The sequence below is a fragment of the Megalopta genalis genome, unplaced genomic scaffold, assembly GCF_051020955.1.
Source record: "Megalopta genalis isolate 19385.01 unplaced genomic scaffold, iyMegGena1_principal scaffold0020, whole genome shotgun sequence".
NCBI classification, from domain to species: Eukaryota; Metazoa; Arthropoda; class Insecta; order Hymenoptera; family Halictidae; genus Megalopta; species Megalopta genalis.
In genome coordinates this window covers 3,331,667-3,348,570 of record NW_027476090.1, presented here as the reverse complement: position 1 = coordinate 3,348,570, position 16,904 = coordinate 3,331,667, and the positions used below count along the sequence as shown (strand labels likewise).

The 16,904-nt window shown below is 47.2% G+C and overlaps 1 protein-coding gene across 6 annotated transcripts in view; it reads left to right on the top strand.

Annotated features, from left to right (window-relative positions):
• Positions 1–16,904, top strand: part of Obsc (Obscurin) — a 44,716-nt gene that overhangs the window by 20,383 nt on the left and 7,429 nt on the right. For 3 of the 6 annotated variants that reach the window (XM_033482487.2, XM_033482486.2, XM_033482490.2), the window contains 21 exons: positions 270–362; positions 2,336–2,500; positions 2,584–2,721; positions 2,801–3,236; positions 4,867–5,073; positions 5,308–5,346; positions 6,108–6,353; positions 6,434–6,575; positions 6,653–7,044; positions 7,114–8,018; positions 8,108–8,687; positions 9,732–9,854; positions 10,459–10,563; positions 11,009–11,932; positions 12,833–13,235; positions 13,411–13,594; positions 13,663–13,963; positions 14,024–14,602; positions 15,239–15,663; positions 15,731–16,494; positions 16,569–16,867. In XM_033482487.2, coding sequence (XP_033338378.2) covers positions 270–362; positions 2,336–2,500; positions 2,584–2,721; positions 2,801–3,236; positions 4,867–5,073; positions 5,308–5,346; positions 6,108–6,353; positions 6,434–6,575; positions 6,653–7,044; positions 7,114–8,018; positions 8,108–8,687; positions 9,732–9,854; positions 10,459–10,563; positions 11,009–11,932; positions 12,833–13,235; positions 13,411–13,594; positions 13,663–13,963; positions 14,024–14,602; positions 15,239–15,663; positions 15,731–16,494; positions 16,569–16,867 — 7,450 coding nt within the window. The remainder of the gene's footprint in view (positions 1–269; positions 363–2,335; positions 2,501–2,583; positions 2,722–2,800; positions 3,237–4,866; positions 5,074–5,307; positions 5,347–6,107; positions 6,354–6,433; positions 6,576–6,652; positions 7,045–7,113; positions 8,019–8,107; positions 8,688–9,731; positions 9,855–10,458; positions 10,564–11,008; positions 11,933–12,832; positions 13,236–13,410; positions 13,595–13,662; positions 13,964–14,023; positions 14,603–15,238; positions 15,664–15,730; positions 16,495–16,568; positions 16,868–16,904) is intronic. The other 3 variants (XM_033482488.2, XM_033482491.2, XM_033482492.2) reach the window with 3 other exon arrangements.

The following is a 16,904-nucleotide window of genomic DNA, read 5'->3' as shown; positions in this document are numbered from 1 at the left end:
AAATTGTCCATTTTTCTGTGCGATCTGAGCGCGAATTAGAGAGAAATTACTGCACTTCAGAAAAAAATTACAAAAATTGTGTAATGCAAATTTCTAATAGAGTTGGATACAATTCGTGATTAATCGAAACGATTCGCGACGAAAAGCAGATTTTACGCAACGTCGGCTCATTCGAAACTTGTCCGCGGGAATGTATAATAAATCAGCGTGCGCTCGATTAATCATTTAATTAGCGGAAGCGGTCGTTAATCTGAGATTCTTGTTTGCAGGAGCTGAGCCAGACTCTCCGTGACGACAAAAGTCTATCGGAACACTTGAAGCTTCCGATACAACGCATAAACGACTACCAGCTCCTGCTTAAGGTAACGTTCGCCGATGAACTCACGGCTTCTCCCCTTGTTTATCGTGCTCCTCGCTCCCGTTCCGAAAAAATCCATTTCAAAATACATTTCAAGGGTGTTTTGACAGAAATACACAGCGTGCCGAGAGTATCTCTTGAAAGCATTCCAGCAGTTGTGCATAAATTACCCGTGCAGCTGATCGTCGTATAACGTCGTTTCTAAAATTTGATAGGTCTCGCTACGTCGCGTCCCATCGAGCTTTATGCTGTCTTCAATTACCTCTAAAACCATTATTCGCTCGCTCTTTCTCTCTCGGGAAGCTTTGCAATCTTTTCGTATTCGCGGAATATTTCGTGGATTCGCATGCTGCTCGCGTGCGAATGACACAAGCTACGATGCAACGCCAGAAATCTCAGAATTTACGAATCTGATTCACGTTTCGTGATCAAATACACGTGGAATCTGTATCATTGACCCGAACATTATCAAGGTCATTAGCAGCTTCGAATTGTCGGACAGAGGAGATCGAAATAAGTATAAAATAAAAAATCAGAGAATCGTGTTCCGCGAATATATGAACTGCTTCTAACATTCGTGCATGGACGGTGCAAAGCTTGGAAATGGTTTCCGAGTGTTCAAGGTCATCCGGGTTGTTAGTCCGACATTGAACCAGTCGCTGATAGCAATTCGTTCATTCTCCGCTGGATCAACGAAAAGAATCTCGTCTGTTCGAATTTTTTTACGAACGCGAAGCTGCCGTTTTTCAACCTCTATGTTGTTAATCTCGAAGAAACTTGAAAGAAAACTGATCCGACAGCGGCCAGACAGGACGACCTGTAAAACCCGCACATGCGACCTATATCCGTGTCGAAATTTCAATCTGTCGGATGGAAATAGCACGGCGCTAAAATACTTCCCGGTTCGCCTTGGAAACGCATACCGATGGATTAATTGTTGCGTCGAACTTTATTTTCCCCGCGGAGGGCGCGGCCGCGCTCGCGAGTCGTCTCTCGACGCTTTTACCGGATTCTATAATCTGTGGAAATATTTCATTCATAGAAACCAAAGTCGAAGGAACTTCACGAAAATCGTTCGGTCGGCTGATTTACGACGATCGCGCTGATCCGATTTTGTTGCGTGCAAATTTCTGGCTTAGCGTGTTGTGCACTTTAATTCTGGGCCCGTTGCCCGAAAGAAATTACGAGCGCATGATGCGCTGGACAGGCGACGCTGCGAGCCTCGAAAATAAATCACGACGGACGACCGGACAGGCTGAATGACTTTTCGATTATCGTACAGAGAAATCCCAAGGAATTCTCTTGATCTCTCTTTACACTCGATTTCGGCTCTTGTAATTCATTTCGACGGGGAACAATTAAGCGGAGATTCAAAGGGGCGCAATGATTTTCATTACGGCGGCAATGCTACGATATACGTATTTCTGTAACGCTACGAGCCATTTCGTGGAAAGAAACTCTACTGGCAAATTGATTGGGTGGCAGCGAAGATACAGAACACCGTTGCTATACAGCGCCAAGAATATTCGATTCGAATGACGTCGGATCAGCCGGAATTCGTTCACCTCGACACAGTCCTCCGGTTCCCATGGTCCGCAGGGGGTGGATATAGATCAAGGAAAGCCACAAAGTTCGACGATGTATAGCTGTAATATCGCGACAGAGCGTTCCACGCCGGTGTTGGCCGGAGTGGGCGTCGTACGGATTTAGCGAGCTAAAAACGGGTCGTCTTCGCGACGGCGTTATCCTTTCGCTCGTTCCTCGTCCATCGTGGAAAAACGTTATCTATTCGGAGGTCGGAAGATCTATAGCGAAATCGAGATGCCAGAGAAGTTGGTCTCCGCGATCTTCTTTTTCAGACAACTTGCTCGGAAATCGGAATTAACGAGGTCCCCGAGCATTTCGGAGCACGAAACTCTCTAGAACACCCGACGCTGCCGTTCCGTCATATTTCTTGTAACGAGACGTTCATTGCAGGAGCTGGTGAAGTATTCGACCCGACTAGGCGAAAACTGCGACGACCTCCAAAAGGCTTTGGAGTTGATGCTAGGTATCCCCCATAGGGCAACGGATAACAAGTTCATAAGCAATATCGAAGGATACAAAGGGAACATCCACAAACTAGGAAGACTGCTCACACACGTTAGTTACTTTATTTATTTTATTTCGATCGGAGCGAATTCGTATGGCATACTCGCTTCGTGCACGATGTCTTGGTTCAACAGGAATGGTACACGGTGATTGACAAGGACGGGAAAAGCAAGGAAAGGTACCTGTTCCTTTTCAAAGCTCGCATACTCGTATGCAAAGTCAGACGAATATCGGAAGACAGATCGGTGTTCGTCTTGAAGGACATTATACGAGTAAGTGGTTACGCTAATCTTTGATTAGGAACTAATTGAACCAGCTGTTCTAGCTTTTGTTCCGACGTTAATTTTTTAGCTGCCGGAGGTAGAGCTGAAGGACCACCCAGAAGACATAAGATCCTTCGAGCTCCACAGTCCAGCAAATCCCATTTATCCGATCACTTTGGTAGCGCACAAAGATCCTGTGAAGGCTTGCTGGCTGAAGGAGATTAGACAGTACGCGAGCGATGTGGTAGCGCTTGCCGAGCACGCTGCAGACGATCTACAATTGACGGAGGTGCCGGAGCCGAAAGAAGAGATCAAAGAAAATCCGGGACCAAAGAAGGAAGGTAACCCGGGACCAAAGAAAGAAGGGAATCCGGGGCCTGAAGAGAAGGCCGTGGAGAAGAGGGCCAATCCAGGCAATCCTGAGGACCCAGACTCGAAGAAGGCTAAAGTCGAAGAAGAAACCGCAGACATGTCTCGCAGATACTCATCCAGTCGATACAGCAGCTCCTCCAAAGTTGTGGAAGGTAGATAATGAAACTTGAACCTTCCACGCGCTAGCACGCTGAAATATTGTTAGCCCTTTTTGCGAACGAAACATTTTCAAAACTCTGCTAGTATTCTCCTCGGAAAACTAAATTAGGGTAGCGGAGCCAATTGCTGTGCCTTTGGTTTGTTTTTCAGGCATAATTATCAGATATATTCTTTCGGTTCATTTATGAATAAAAAATTTAGTATATTGTTTTTTTATTCGAAAATAAACAAAATAAAAGAATATAAGAAATTTAGTACGTCTTACTCTATAGAGGTGTAAAGTTAATTGTGCCCGGTAACAAACCAAAGGCACAGCAATTAATCACCCCTGATCTTTTGTTATCCGCAACATCAGATTATATGCTTCTGGAATAAAATGTGCAGTCCTGATGTCTCGGCATTTGTCTGCAAATGGTTAGATGCACTCTCCACTTGCGATGATTAATTGTGCCCATAATTATGAAAGTGGTCTAAGTCATATATTTCTTGTGTGTTTCGAGATATTCAATGAATCGCATTTGAATAAATTAAAAAATATTTTTACATTATGCGACATTTTAATTTATAATTTTATTAGACTTGATTAATGGAAATTTATTATAGATATGAAATTTTGTGTGAATTTCATAGGAAAATGTTGTTTTTAAAGCTTGAATTGACTTAGACCATTTTCAAAATTAACTGAATGTCCTATAATTGACTTCAAGTAATAGTGGTGTAAGTCCAATGTTATCGAAAGAAATTGTAAGTGGCGTTGCGTGGGGTATTTAGACGATACAAGCTCAGATTCGGCATTTTGAATTTCTTTAAAAAAAAGAACTTATACCACTTTCAAAATAAACGGTCCATTTGAAACAACAACTTTAACGAAATAATTCATAAACATTTATTAATCATTTTTAAAAAGTAATCCATTTTTATCATAATTTCGAGTTTTTAAGATTTTTAAAATGTTCCTGAAAAACTGGAGGGATGTATGGTAGTAAACACATAAGATCTTTATGTTTTTCTTCCGTTACTGGTCTAGTGGTGTTGTATAATGGAAGTAATCGAATATTTTCGTATATTTTTGGTCTTCCTCTTTTAGGTGAAAGATCCAAAACTTGGAATTCAGAATCATCTAAAGAGGTCTTATAAAACATTTTATAAGGTTCATTTTTCAAGAATCTCATCCATTGAATTTTTAGCCAAGAGACAGATTCGCCCGCGGTATTTTTTACTCTCCTTGTTATTGATTTTTCAAGCGATTTCGTTGAAATAAAATCCGGCTGCGACATTCGTTTGATCGAAAATGTATTTCTTTTTCTACAATTTTCGATCAATTCATAGTAATGTTGACTTAGACCACTTTCATAATTAACACTAAACGAATTCCGTATAACGTTGTAATTACAACTACTATCTAAAGGTTCATTTTTGACGATATCGTAAAAATTACATTGAATAAATTTAGTTGAAAATCATGTCGTGTGAAATAAGTGATAAATTCATTTTTTGTTTAATTTTGACTTAGACCACTTTCATAATTATGGGCACAATTGTCAGGGCTAATAGATCGCGAGAACGCGACAAGCTTCTTCAAAGTTATAGAGTGTGTAATATTGATGCCACGTGTTCCTGCAGAGTATTCGGCGGTGTCCAGCAGCCGCAATGGCGTCGCTGCGACAACGGTGGAGTCATCGAGCAGCGCGATGAGGATGGAGAGTAGCTCGAGCTATCAAGCTGGGAATGTCTCGACGATCGAGACCAAAACGAGCATCGCGAGTGTCGCCGATGCCGCAACGACAAAACCCGTGTTCGTCAAAACGATCGAAGGCTCCAGTATTGAACGTAAGTGATCGAGCAATACCTAATTTCCAAGGCGGCACGAAACCGACGTTCGACAGAACGTTCGATCTCGGATCGGTCGTTCGAGATTCGATATCGGAATCTTCGGGATAGCTGCCGCATCCTTTAACTTTGCAATGTTCGAACGTTAGCTTTAAGAATAATATTGAGGAAATTGATCAAGAAAGCAGGTAGAGATCGGAGCACGTGACATAAGAGACATTTTTACTGTTCTAGCGATACCAGAAAATAACGTGGAATTGATACACGCCGTAGGTAAAGTGACACGCAATTTGCCTACTATTCTGAATCATCCACTGTACTACGCACTTTTCTCTCTCAGTCTTCTATCGTACTGTATCATTGATATTATTTTCTATGTTCTCCTGTTGATCTTCTAGCCGGCTGAGTAAAACGCTTCTTCACGTTCCACTAGGCGGTTGGTTGAGCTTCATTGCTAATCCTAGATGTTGTCGATCTGTCTCATTCATAGTAAAACACGCTACACACACTCGCGAAACAAAATGTTTCAATCATTGTGCACACTCACACACTTACCACGAACACGCTTTATTATTCGTTCTTTCTCTCACCTTCACACCTTTCTACGTATCTTTCTATAAATTGTTTTATTGTCGTATTTCCTACATCAGTATTCATCGGTCGCTCCCACAGAGTTTTTCTTAGAACCGAGATGCATAATCGCCGTAGCACTAAACAATTACGTTTGAGTACCGATTTGTCGGATACAGATCATTGAAATATATCAATCGAGAAGACAATAGAGCTTTGTACATTTAGCGAGACTCTCTTAGTATATTAGAATTCCCCCGAGACTCTCTGACAACAGAGAGAGATAATTGTCAGTAGAATATACCGCCCCCCCCCCTCAATCTTTCTAGCAAAGATCGAATACTCTTGTATATAAATGTGTAGCGAAGATCGCCAAGCAAATAACAAAATTTGCCTACAGGGTAAATTATCTCGTCTACGATATTTATTGTTATTTTCTGATCGGTTGTCATTTCTTCGCGCAGCTGGAGAAATGGCCACATTCGAGTGCACCCTGTTGTACACCGATTCGACAACTCTGGTACAGTGGTTGAAGGATAACAAACCGCTGGATGACAAGTTGGCTGATCGTGTAACAGCATCCGCAGTTGGGAAAACCTTCAAGCTCACCCTCCAGAATGTCCTCGAGTCGGATTCTGGTATTTATATCGCTCGAGCCATGAACAGCGAGGGACAGTCGACCTGCACGGCTCAGCTTGTCGTACAGAAACGTAAGTTTATCGTTGGAGCATATCTAGATGGGTGACTTGGTCTAAATAAATAATTACTGATCACTTTATATCGGTCACAGTCACGCCGGAGGAGAAGAAAGCAAGAGCGGAAGCCAACGCGCCCATCTTCCTGGTGCTACTGAAGGACACGGAGCTCTTGGAGAACACCTTCCTGCGGTTCATGGTGAAAGTAAAAGGCGACCCGAACCCTGAAATGAAATTGTAAGCTGGCCAACAAGTATTTTTACCATTTCGAAAATCTGGAAACATATCTTTCGACAATCGTGCGTTCATTTCAGCTACAAGGACGGCACTCTGATCGACGAAAGCCACACCCGAGTGAAAATAATCACCGAGCAGTCGGAGAAGGGCTTCTACGAACTGGTGATAGGGGACGTGCAGAAAGGGGACGCCGGGAAGTACTCTTGCACCGCGAAAAATCGCTTCGGGGAGGCGTCCTGCGAAGCCAACGTGACGGTGACCGACGAGAAGGTGCTTTTTCTCCCGGAAAATTTCCTCGAGCCCGGCATGGAGCCTCAGTTCAACTGGCTGCGGGACGGGAAGCCGTTCGACCCGGAAGAAAGGTTCAAGGTTCTTTTCCAGGATAACGAGGATACGTTGGCGCTGGTGTTCCAACATGTGAGGCCGGAAGACGCTGGTCTCTACACTTGCGTGGCGCAAACAAGCACAGGTAGAGCCGAAGCTGGATCAAAGTCATGGTCAAAAGAGTGATTCATTTCGTTTCGATTCGAATTAACAGGCAACATCAGCTGTAGCGCCGAGTTGACCGTCCAAGGAGCAGTGAATCAGCTTCTGAAGGACCCAGAGAGGCCGAAGTTGGCTTCCGAAGCTAGACACTCCGAGGTGAGCGCGGGTGGTTCGGCGATGCTGGAGCTGCAGATCAGAGGATACCCTAAACCGGACATCAAGTGGACGAAAGACGGCAAGGAGATCGTCGCTGGTGGAAGGTATAAGTATCTCTGGGAGGACGAAGAGTCGATGTCCCTGGTGATCAAGAATGTCACCGCAAAGGACGCCGGTGTCTATACGATCATGGCGAAGAATGAATTAGGAGAGGACACCACGCAGATCGAGCTGATCGTGAAATCTGCCCCGAAAGTCATCCAGAAGCAAGCCGATCTGACGGTCGCCGTCGACGATACTTTAACGATGAAGTTACAGATCGAAGCTACGCCTCTGCCGGAAATAAAGTGGTACAAAGACGGGCAAGAGATTAAAGAGGACAGCCGAATCAGTATCGTGAAAGAGGCGAACGATATTTACAAGCTGATATTAAAGAACTCTAGGATAGACGACGCTGGTTCTTATTCCATTGTCGCTCGCAACGACGTCAATCAGACCACGGAGATCTGGAAAGTCCGTGTTCTTAGTCCGCCGAAGATCGTCAAAGGGTTGGGCGAGCCACAGATCCTCGACAATGGCGCGAATCTCTTCTTGTCCGTGGACGTTGAGTCCAAGATGCCTCCTTCCATTAAATGGTACAAGGATGGACAGATCATCGAACAAGATAGTCGCGTTAAAATGGTGAAGGAAGGAAACAAGTTCATTCTAAAGATCATGAGCTCGGTGGGTGAGGACGCTGGCATGTATAAAGCGGAGGTGTCCTCCGAGCATGGCACTGTGTCCGATGAAACAAAGATCCAGGTAGGGAGCGTTCGTCTTTTCAGTCGCGTAACTGTACGGAGCGAAAAGTACCGTTCATATTTTTACAAACAATGCTACGAACTCCGCAGGTCCGAGGTATACCGAGATTCAAATCGACGATGACGGACGTCACAGTGAACGAGGGTGCGACGAACATCGAGTTCGCTGTGGAGGTCGACGGTTTCCCGAAGCCGAGCGTCCATTGGTACATCGGCGACATCGAGATCACGGAGAAGAAGAAAGACTACACTCGCATAGAGGAGGAGAACTCCTGCAAGCTACAGATGTCGGAGGTCAAGTCAGAGATGAAGGGAACCTACAGCTGCGTGCTCAGGAACGAGTACGGCGAGATCAAGACCAGCTCGACCCTGACGGTGAACACGCGACCTAGACTGATCAAGAAGCTCGCCGACATGAGGGTGAAGGAGGGAGACACCATGAAGCTGGTGTTCGAGGTGGCTGGCACACCGGAACCTGAGGTCAAATGGTTCAAGGACGGGCAGGAAGTATCGGCAGACGCTAGGATCAAGATCTCCAGGGACAGCAAGCGTCAAGAGAGCTACGATCTCACAGTCACCTTGGTCAAGGGTGCCGATGGCGGTGTCTACGAAGTCAGAGCCGAGAATGAACTCGGCTATGTGACCAGCAAGAGCAAAGTCATCGTCATGAGTAAGGGCCCATTTGATTTCTCAAAGATCATCGATGCTTCGAGGTCGGCGATGCTTGTGAACCATACCGATCTTTGTAGATTCAGAACAATGCTGATCATTCTTGGCATAGCATTAGATGTTAGACCAGAATGTCTATCCTGAAGAAGAAAATTTTCTATCCGCACTTAGAAATCGTTTTATATAGTCGTGATAATAAGGACCATAAAATTTTCTATTCTATCAAAAAGATTATTTTGATACCTTTTTTTACATTTTTATAGACTTTGGATACATTTACTTTTTAAACTTTGAGCTCGTGTAATTATCCTCTATCCATTGATAAGTGTTCGAAACGAAGTTATGTATGGATTACGATTGAGCTATGCGCACAATGACATCGATTTGAAACGATTGGAATCACTGTGATTTCGATGCATCGTAAAGAACCATGGCCGACCTCTAAGCGTTGCTCTCGGTCCAATTGTTGCACTGTTCCATCGACAACGATTCCCTCTCGATCGGTGAGAGCGCGAGATTAGCGGAACGATGATCGAACAAACCAGAATAATTTTCCAAAGCGAAACGTCTCGATGGACCAGTTCACCAAACGCGTAACGTGTCCGTACACATTCTTAGTTTCTGCGAAACCCTAGCGAATCGCCGTGTTTTTCCAAGGTTCAGTAAGTACTGCTCTAGCAAAGGTACAGTTTCGTGTTCGATTTGTTGTTGACCGTTTCCGATATGAACGAAACAAAAACAAAAACACAACAGAGGTCTCTTTGTAACAAGACCACGGAAACCAGATACAAGCGTTAAAAATGTCGCGTCAAACACCCGACAATTGACGCGTACCTCACTGTCACTCACACTCACACTCACACTCTTTCTCTTTTCTTCGTGTAATGCCTTTCTCTATGTTCCCACGTGTCTATAACTCGTTTTCCGCCGTGTCTCCCTCTTTTTGACATGTGTTCACTTCTCCTGTTGTCAACGCGGCACACAACGCGACCACGAACCGTTTCTGTCGATACCCGGTGTCCCATTGTGTGTATAAATTCCATAGCGAAAACAGAGGAAAGCGAGGAAAAGACGGAAATAAAGAAGATCACGGTCGAGGAAGAGGAGAAAATCGTGGAGGAGGAAGTGGACGCGAAGAAACAGCAGGCCGAGGAATCAGGAGCGGAAGGTAATCTTATCGATCGCAGGAATCACGATCAGAGATTTAGAGAGATGAGTACTAAACGAGTGAGCTGTATAGAGAGATTTTAAGTACGCTATAGAAACGCTTCGAGATGGCTTCGATCTACGTCCTGTGATCGACGCGATGTCGCAAGATTTTGGTAAGAGATATTTTTGAACGCTCCGGGACTCTCTTTTTGTTCGAACTCTTGCTTATTTTTTTCACACAAACGAGACCTGTGGCTGTAGTGCAAAACGCGACCTGAAACTCTTTTCTTTTTCTTTTCTTTTTTTTAAACAGAAAGATTGAAAATCGTATATGCAGAAGTTTTGCAGTAAAGCCGCAGAAACATAAGAAGAACACTTCCGCACTCTTGGGCAGAAGCTCGCGCGAACACAGGCTTTCGATCTCTTTGTTAATTCGTTTGACTTTGATCTTGTATACACTTCTTGTTCGCGTTATCTACCGAAATTCTTGCGATACGATGTGCAAAAAACTCGTCGCCGTCAATGTGTAACGATAGTATCGGCGATTAGAGTTGTTGAGGGACGGCTGATTGAGCGTAGAGTTAGATCGTAGCCGAAAAAACTATGTCTGGTGTAAATCTCAGGTCGAGTAACGCTGGAGACACAAAGTATGGAAGTAATACGTGACCAGGGTGACACGATCACGATCTCCGTGGCCTCCAAGACGACCCACGAAGCCATACTCACAGGTAATATCGCGCACGCACGTGTAACAATCTTCGCGGTGGCGGGTTTCGCGACCGAAATCGGAATGCAAAACTATTATAGAATCAATTTTTGAACAGCCGAAGGTATAATGTTCGAACGAGTCGACTTCAAAGAGAATTCATTGCGATAACCGATCGAAATTGGTCGGTATTTCTAGTCCTAGCAATAAATAGAGCCTAGTCAGTCGCCAGGCCCGTTGTCGCGAGAGCAAATAACGCCACACCGAACAAAGCTTTCACGAGCCTCGGACGGAGTAAAAGCGGTTACGTGGGTGGCGACAGCATCATTGAAATATATCGAAAGGCGGCTGCGGGTTTCTCGCCTAATCCGGTGACTCGTAGCAAGAGAACGAAATGGCGTCTCGCCTGTAATAGCGTTAAAAGTAGCGTCCGAAGGTATCGGTGACGAGAGCCAGGCCGTTCGCAGGTCCTGACGAGAGCCACACGATCAGCAAGATGACCGCGACGAAGGTCGAGTGCCAGGAATCGTACTCCGAGCGTCCTCGGGTCGAGGAGATCGCCTCGTACAGTTACACCGTGCAGGAGGAGTCTAGTCAGAAGCCGCAGAACGGTGTTCTGATCGAGGAGTACTCGGAGACCAGCGAGGACAATCGAACGACGCTCCAGGTGCATCGGGGTGTCTCCATAGTTTCCGTCTCGGACGACGAGTCGACCTTGAAGGCGATCTCCAGAGACGTCAGCACCGACGACATGCAGTGCGCCGAGCTGTCCGAGGACCTGAAGCTCGTGAACGGCTCCTGCGCGGAGTTCAATGGGAACGGGATCGAGGAGAAGATCCAGGACGAGGCGAAACCGTTCAGAGGCACTCTGCTCACGGAGACGATCGTCGAGGAGCGATCGTTGGAGGAGGTGTCGACAGAGAAATCCGTGGCGGAGACCTTGAAGGAGGAGCCTAGAAACGGCGAACCGGCGGATGGACTTTCCAAAGAGAGCAAAAAGATGGAGAGGAGACCCTCGTCGGAGAAGATTACCGAGAAAACGCTGGAGCAACCGCAGACTCCGACGATCGAAGAAAGCAAGCTGAAGAGACAGAGCTTGAAGATAGAACGAACGAACTCGATCGCCGAGAAGGCGGTCGAGACGAATTTAGAGGAGCGGAAACTGTCCGTCCAGAACGGTCTGTCGAGGCAGAGCTCGAGGATCGAGAGAATGGACTCGAGAGAGTCGCTGAAGGCGACGGAGAAGACGTTGTCGAGGCAGAGCTCGTTGAAGGCTGCTCTCAGCGCCGACGAGGAAGTCGACGAGGAGCTCGAGGCGCTTCTAGACCGCGTTAAACGGCAACGCAGCGTCCTTGACGATATCCTTGAGAAGGAATCTAGCAGAGACTCAGGTACGGGTGGATCGCTCGGTCATGTCAGCTGCGCGGGAATGGATCTTGTCGATCGACGCGCCAGAGATCAGGCTGTTATTCTTCGCCGTTGTTCGCTTACCGTTGATCACTGGCTTTTGGTTTCTGCGACACGTTTGTCCCGTTTCGCTCCTATGTGTCCTAACTGGTTTGTTACTTCATCCTAACACGTTCGTATACACGCTTCTCGCCTGTGCACGTTAACAGTCAATGTCGGAAGCGTCTAACAAAATTGAATTCATCTGAACATTCGTAATAGTCAATTACCGTACCATGAATGAAAGCAAAAGACGAACGATGATCGATCCTGGGAAGGCTGGAAATTTTGTTAGCGTTTCTGACCAAAACAGCCAACACTCACTGCTTGCATAATGGGTCGGTCAAACACTGCCAGAACGCTATGGAAGTTGGTAACCGAAGGTAAGCCGATATCTGGAATGCTGTAACAATAGGAAGTGAATCCTTTATGCGCTAGGAACCCGAAATACCCGAAACTGCAATTGGTATTCACAACCGAACCCGGTATTCTAAGGTCACACGTAGAGCGTAACTACATAAAACACCGCCATATTGGTTTGTTCCTACCGCACAGATGATCACGCAAACAGTAATCGAGTACTTGGCGTACCAACAAGTAATCAACTTTCCAATCTAATTGTCATTCTTCGACGCTGTTATTTACTCGTTGGTACAGCTAACGCGTGTAAAGAAGTAGAACATTGTTTGGCATTCGAGAAGTGTCTTAACAAACTGTTGAATAACAAAAGCAGCACGTAGTAAGCGAGATGCATTTAGCTGCACGGCAAACCGCAGATACACTTTGAATGACTCCCGGAGTCATTCTCGATGAAAGGGGCGCTGATGTTCTCATTGTTCGTGTAGCGCCTCCGCACATCCTCAGCGCGAGTCTCTCCGATCTAACGATCTACGAGACTCAGAAGGTCCACTTCGACATCACGGCGACCGGTCTGCCGAGGCCGGACGCGAAATGGTTCAAGGACGGGAAACCATTGCGAACAGGAGATCGCATTAGGATCACCGCCACGGGCGAGAATTTCAACTTGGAGCTGAGCAAGGCCATCCTCGAGGACGAAGGTGTCTACTCGTTCATTCTGACAAACAAGCTTGGAGAGGACTCCGCGGAAGGATACCTCACCGTCGGCACTATCGACGACCTGAGACGTCCGAAGTTCATCGAACCGTTGGCCGATGTTGACGTGGCCAAAGGTGATTCCGGGGAGTTCAGGACTACGATCACCGCCGATCCTATTCCTGAAATCACCTGGTAAGTAGTAATCGATAGCCTTTCAATGTCCAATATTTGTTGAATATTAAACACGATTGCTGCGTTGTATTATCGCATCGCGAAGACCGAAGCGTTAGGTAGGTTAATCCAGAAATACGCCTTGCCTTGCATCATTGAAATTGTTCAAACTTTCAAATTCGATTTGCTCGGGCAGGTTCTTCAAGGGCGCAGAAATCCCTGTGGACGACAGGCGACTGAAGATCAACGTCCAGAATAAGCCAGCTAATGATAAATTGACCGAATCAACGATTACGCTGGGTGTGCCTAAATCCTCCAGCGACGACACTGGGGAATACACGTTGAAGCTGAAGAATAAATACGGCGAGGCGGAAGCCAGCGTTAGTAGCAATCGGTATTTACGGTGTAGGGCAACTGTGAAGATTAACGAATGTTTCGAACTGTTCAGGCTTTCCTCAACCTGCTGTTACGTCCAGAGATCGAAGAGTTCAAGGACGTGGTGGAATCGGTTGGAGATTCGCTAGAATGGGTAGCGATCGTGAAAGGCAACCCCAAGCCGGACATCACGTGGCTGAAGGACGGTAAAAAGTTGGAGAAGGGAGAGAGATTCGACTTCCAAGAGGACAAGAGGAACAATAAGTTCAAGTTTATCATTAAGAGCGTCGAGGTCGAAGACAAGGGAGTGTATACTTTGTCGGTGAAGAACTATCTTGGCGAAACGAGCGCGCAGGCGAAACTGGAACCTCACAGTAAGCATCGTCTTATACTTATACACAAATTCCTGTGTTTGTAATCCGAAAATGTTCCAGCCGAGACACCGACCTTCACCAAAACACTGAACAACGCGTCCATCAAGGACCGCGACGACCTGGAGCTAAAGATCCGGACCACTGGCATCCCCAGGCCCACGATAAAGTGGCTGAAGGACGACCAGGAGATCAGGGAAGACGGTCGTCACGCGATCAGCACTCACGTGGACGGCATCGTGGACAGCACCTACTCCATCAAAACCTTCTCTCAAAGCGACGTCGGCACTGTAAAATGTCAGGCGACCAACGTCGCCGGAAGCGCCCAAACTGCTTGCCAGTTGAAGATGGAACTGATCACGCCTTCCTTCGGTCAGTCTTTACCGAGGTCACTGGACGTCGACGAAGGGGAACCCTTGGAACTCAAAGCTAAAGTCGATGGCAGTCCCATGCCGAGCGTCGCTTGGTTCAAGGACGGAGAGAAGATCGTTCCCGATGAACACGTGAAGCTCGAGTGCCTTCCGGATGGTTCTATCAAGCTTACCATCGACAACGTGAAACCAACCGATTGCGGAGCTTACAAGTTGGTGATCTCTAACTCCACAGGGGAACACACGTCTCTTTGTGCTGTAGCTATTAAACGTGAGTACTATAAGATGTCTCGGGTAGGATAGTTCGAAATCACTGGTACGCTCGTGTGCGGTGGTAAAAACTTCTTTATTTTCGCGGACTGTGTCTTAGGACGAGTCGCGACGCAGTGAACGAATCTGCTTTTTCCTTTCGCCGTTTGCCCTGGTAAAATTCTTGAACAACCCTGATCGGTCAACCCCACGCGTTGGGCCTTTCCAATCAGCGTTGCTCATTTTGTCCTTTTTACCGCCTGCCCCCTTACGCTCTTTGCGTATTTTCGGGACGGCGTGGTAATCGGAGGGGACGACGAGTTGTACGCGACAACGTGTGGAACTTTTCCTCCGGGTCACCCGCGTCGGACCACATGGCCTTTGGGCCGCAGGGTCCGCTTCGAGTACCCTTCGGAAACTCTCCTAATTTATGACGGTCTCTTTAGCTATCGAGGAATTTCTTAAAAAACTCTATTGCAAACATGTGCTATCAAGGTTTGGAACTTGTCATCTCAAAAATAGCTTCTTCGAAGGAGAGTCATAAATTACGCTGGCCGTTTGCACGAGGACTGAAGATCCTATTGTGCGCACGACTGGTCGCTACAGATGTCTAGGTACTTGCTCGAAGAACAGATGATAAAATGTACTATCGTTGTAGCTCAACGAAGGAAACCGTCTTTCTCGAAACCCCTGGAGGACACCAAGGCAGTGGTTGGCCAACCTCTGAAGCTGGAGGCCCAAGTGGTCGCCTTCCCGAATCCTCAGGTGCAATGGTTCAAGGACGGGCTACCATTGCGACACTCCAAGGAGATCTATTTCATGAACGAGCCGAATGGACTGATCGGTTTAAGAATCGACAACGCCCGCCCGGAGGATGCCGGCACCTACTCCTTGACAGCGTCGAATTCGCTGGGCGAGACCTCTGGATCCGCTAAAGTGACGGTCGAAGAGAAAGAGAAACGACCAGAGTTCATAGCGAGTCTGCAGCCTCTGACCGTGGTCGAAGGCTTCCCAGTCAAGTTGGAGGTGAAGGTTCTAGGGAAACCGGCGCCGCAGCTTCAATGGTTCAAGGATGGAGAGGAGGTAAACCGATTCACAGTCGGGACCGTGGAATCGACAAGATCGATCCTAAAGCGTCGTCAATTTTCAGATCAAGCCTGACGGGCAACGTATAAAAACAGTCGATCTGCCGGACGGAAGTCAAGCATTGATCATCGAGAGATCCACGCCAGAAGATGCGGGCGAGTATCAGGTGATAGCAGGTAACACGGAAGGCACATCCTCGTGCAAGGGTACCATCAGCATCATGAGCAAACAGCAAGAGGGAGTTCCCGAAGAGAGACCTGGTTTCGTGAATCCGATGAGGGACGTCTATGTCGAGGAAGGTCAGCCTTTGCATCTCTCCGCCTCGTTCGTTGGCAATCCCGTGCCAGACGTCAGCTGGGCCAAGGATGGCGCGCCTGTGGCGTCTTCCGATCGCTTGACAGTGACCTGCGACGGAAAGAAGACCGAGCTCGAGATCAATCCTTGCGAGCCGAAGGACGCTGGTGTCTACGAGTGTCGCGTGGCCAATCCACTCGGCGAAGACACGACCAATGCCACGGCTAACATCAGAAAGGTCTACACACCGCCGAGCTTCTCGCAGAGGTTCACGGACCTCCAGCAGCTTCCCACCTTCGACGCCAAGTTCCCGGCTCGCGTCGCCGGTGTCCCAGGGCCAGAGATCAGCTGGTACTTCAACGACAAGCAGATCGTGCAAGACGACGACAAGTACAAGATCAAACGAGACGGCGACGCTTGCTGCTTGTACGTGAAGGACTGCGCTTACGATGACTCCGGGCTGTACAAGTGCAAAGCGGTGAACCGCAGCGGGGAAGCGGAGTGCGTCGCCAACTTGGCCGTGGTTGATAAGATGTACGCTTCTTCGGAACGATTCCAATCGTTGTGGTTCCCATTTCACGCTTTATCGTGCTTATTTTGTTTTTCAGAGGAAAGATGCAGAAGATCGAACCGCCGTCCTTCTTGAAGAGGATCGGCGACTGCGAGGTGTACAGAGGAATGCCGGCCAAGTTCACCGCCTGCGTTACGGGCAATCCGGAGCCGGAGTTCGAATGGTACCGCAATGGCGATCGAATCTGGCAGACGGACCGGATCAGAACAGAGCAAGAAGGCAGCCTGTTGCGTCTTGTGATTTCCAACGTGGACGAGCTCGACGCGGGCAAATACGTTCTGAAAATAGTTAACCCTCACGGTTCGGACTCGTGCACGGCAGAGCTGATCTACGAATGTAAGAATCTTCTTTTCCCGGTTTAATCGAAATTCGC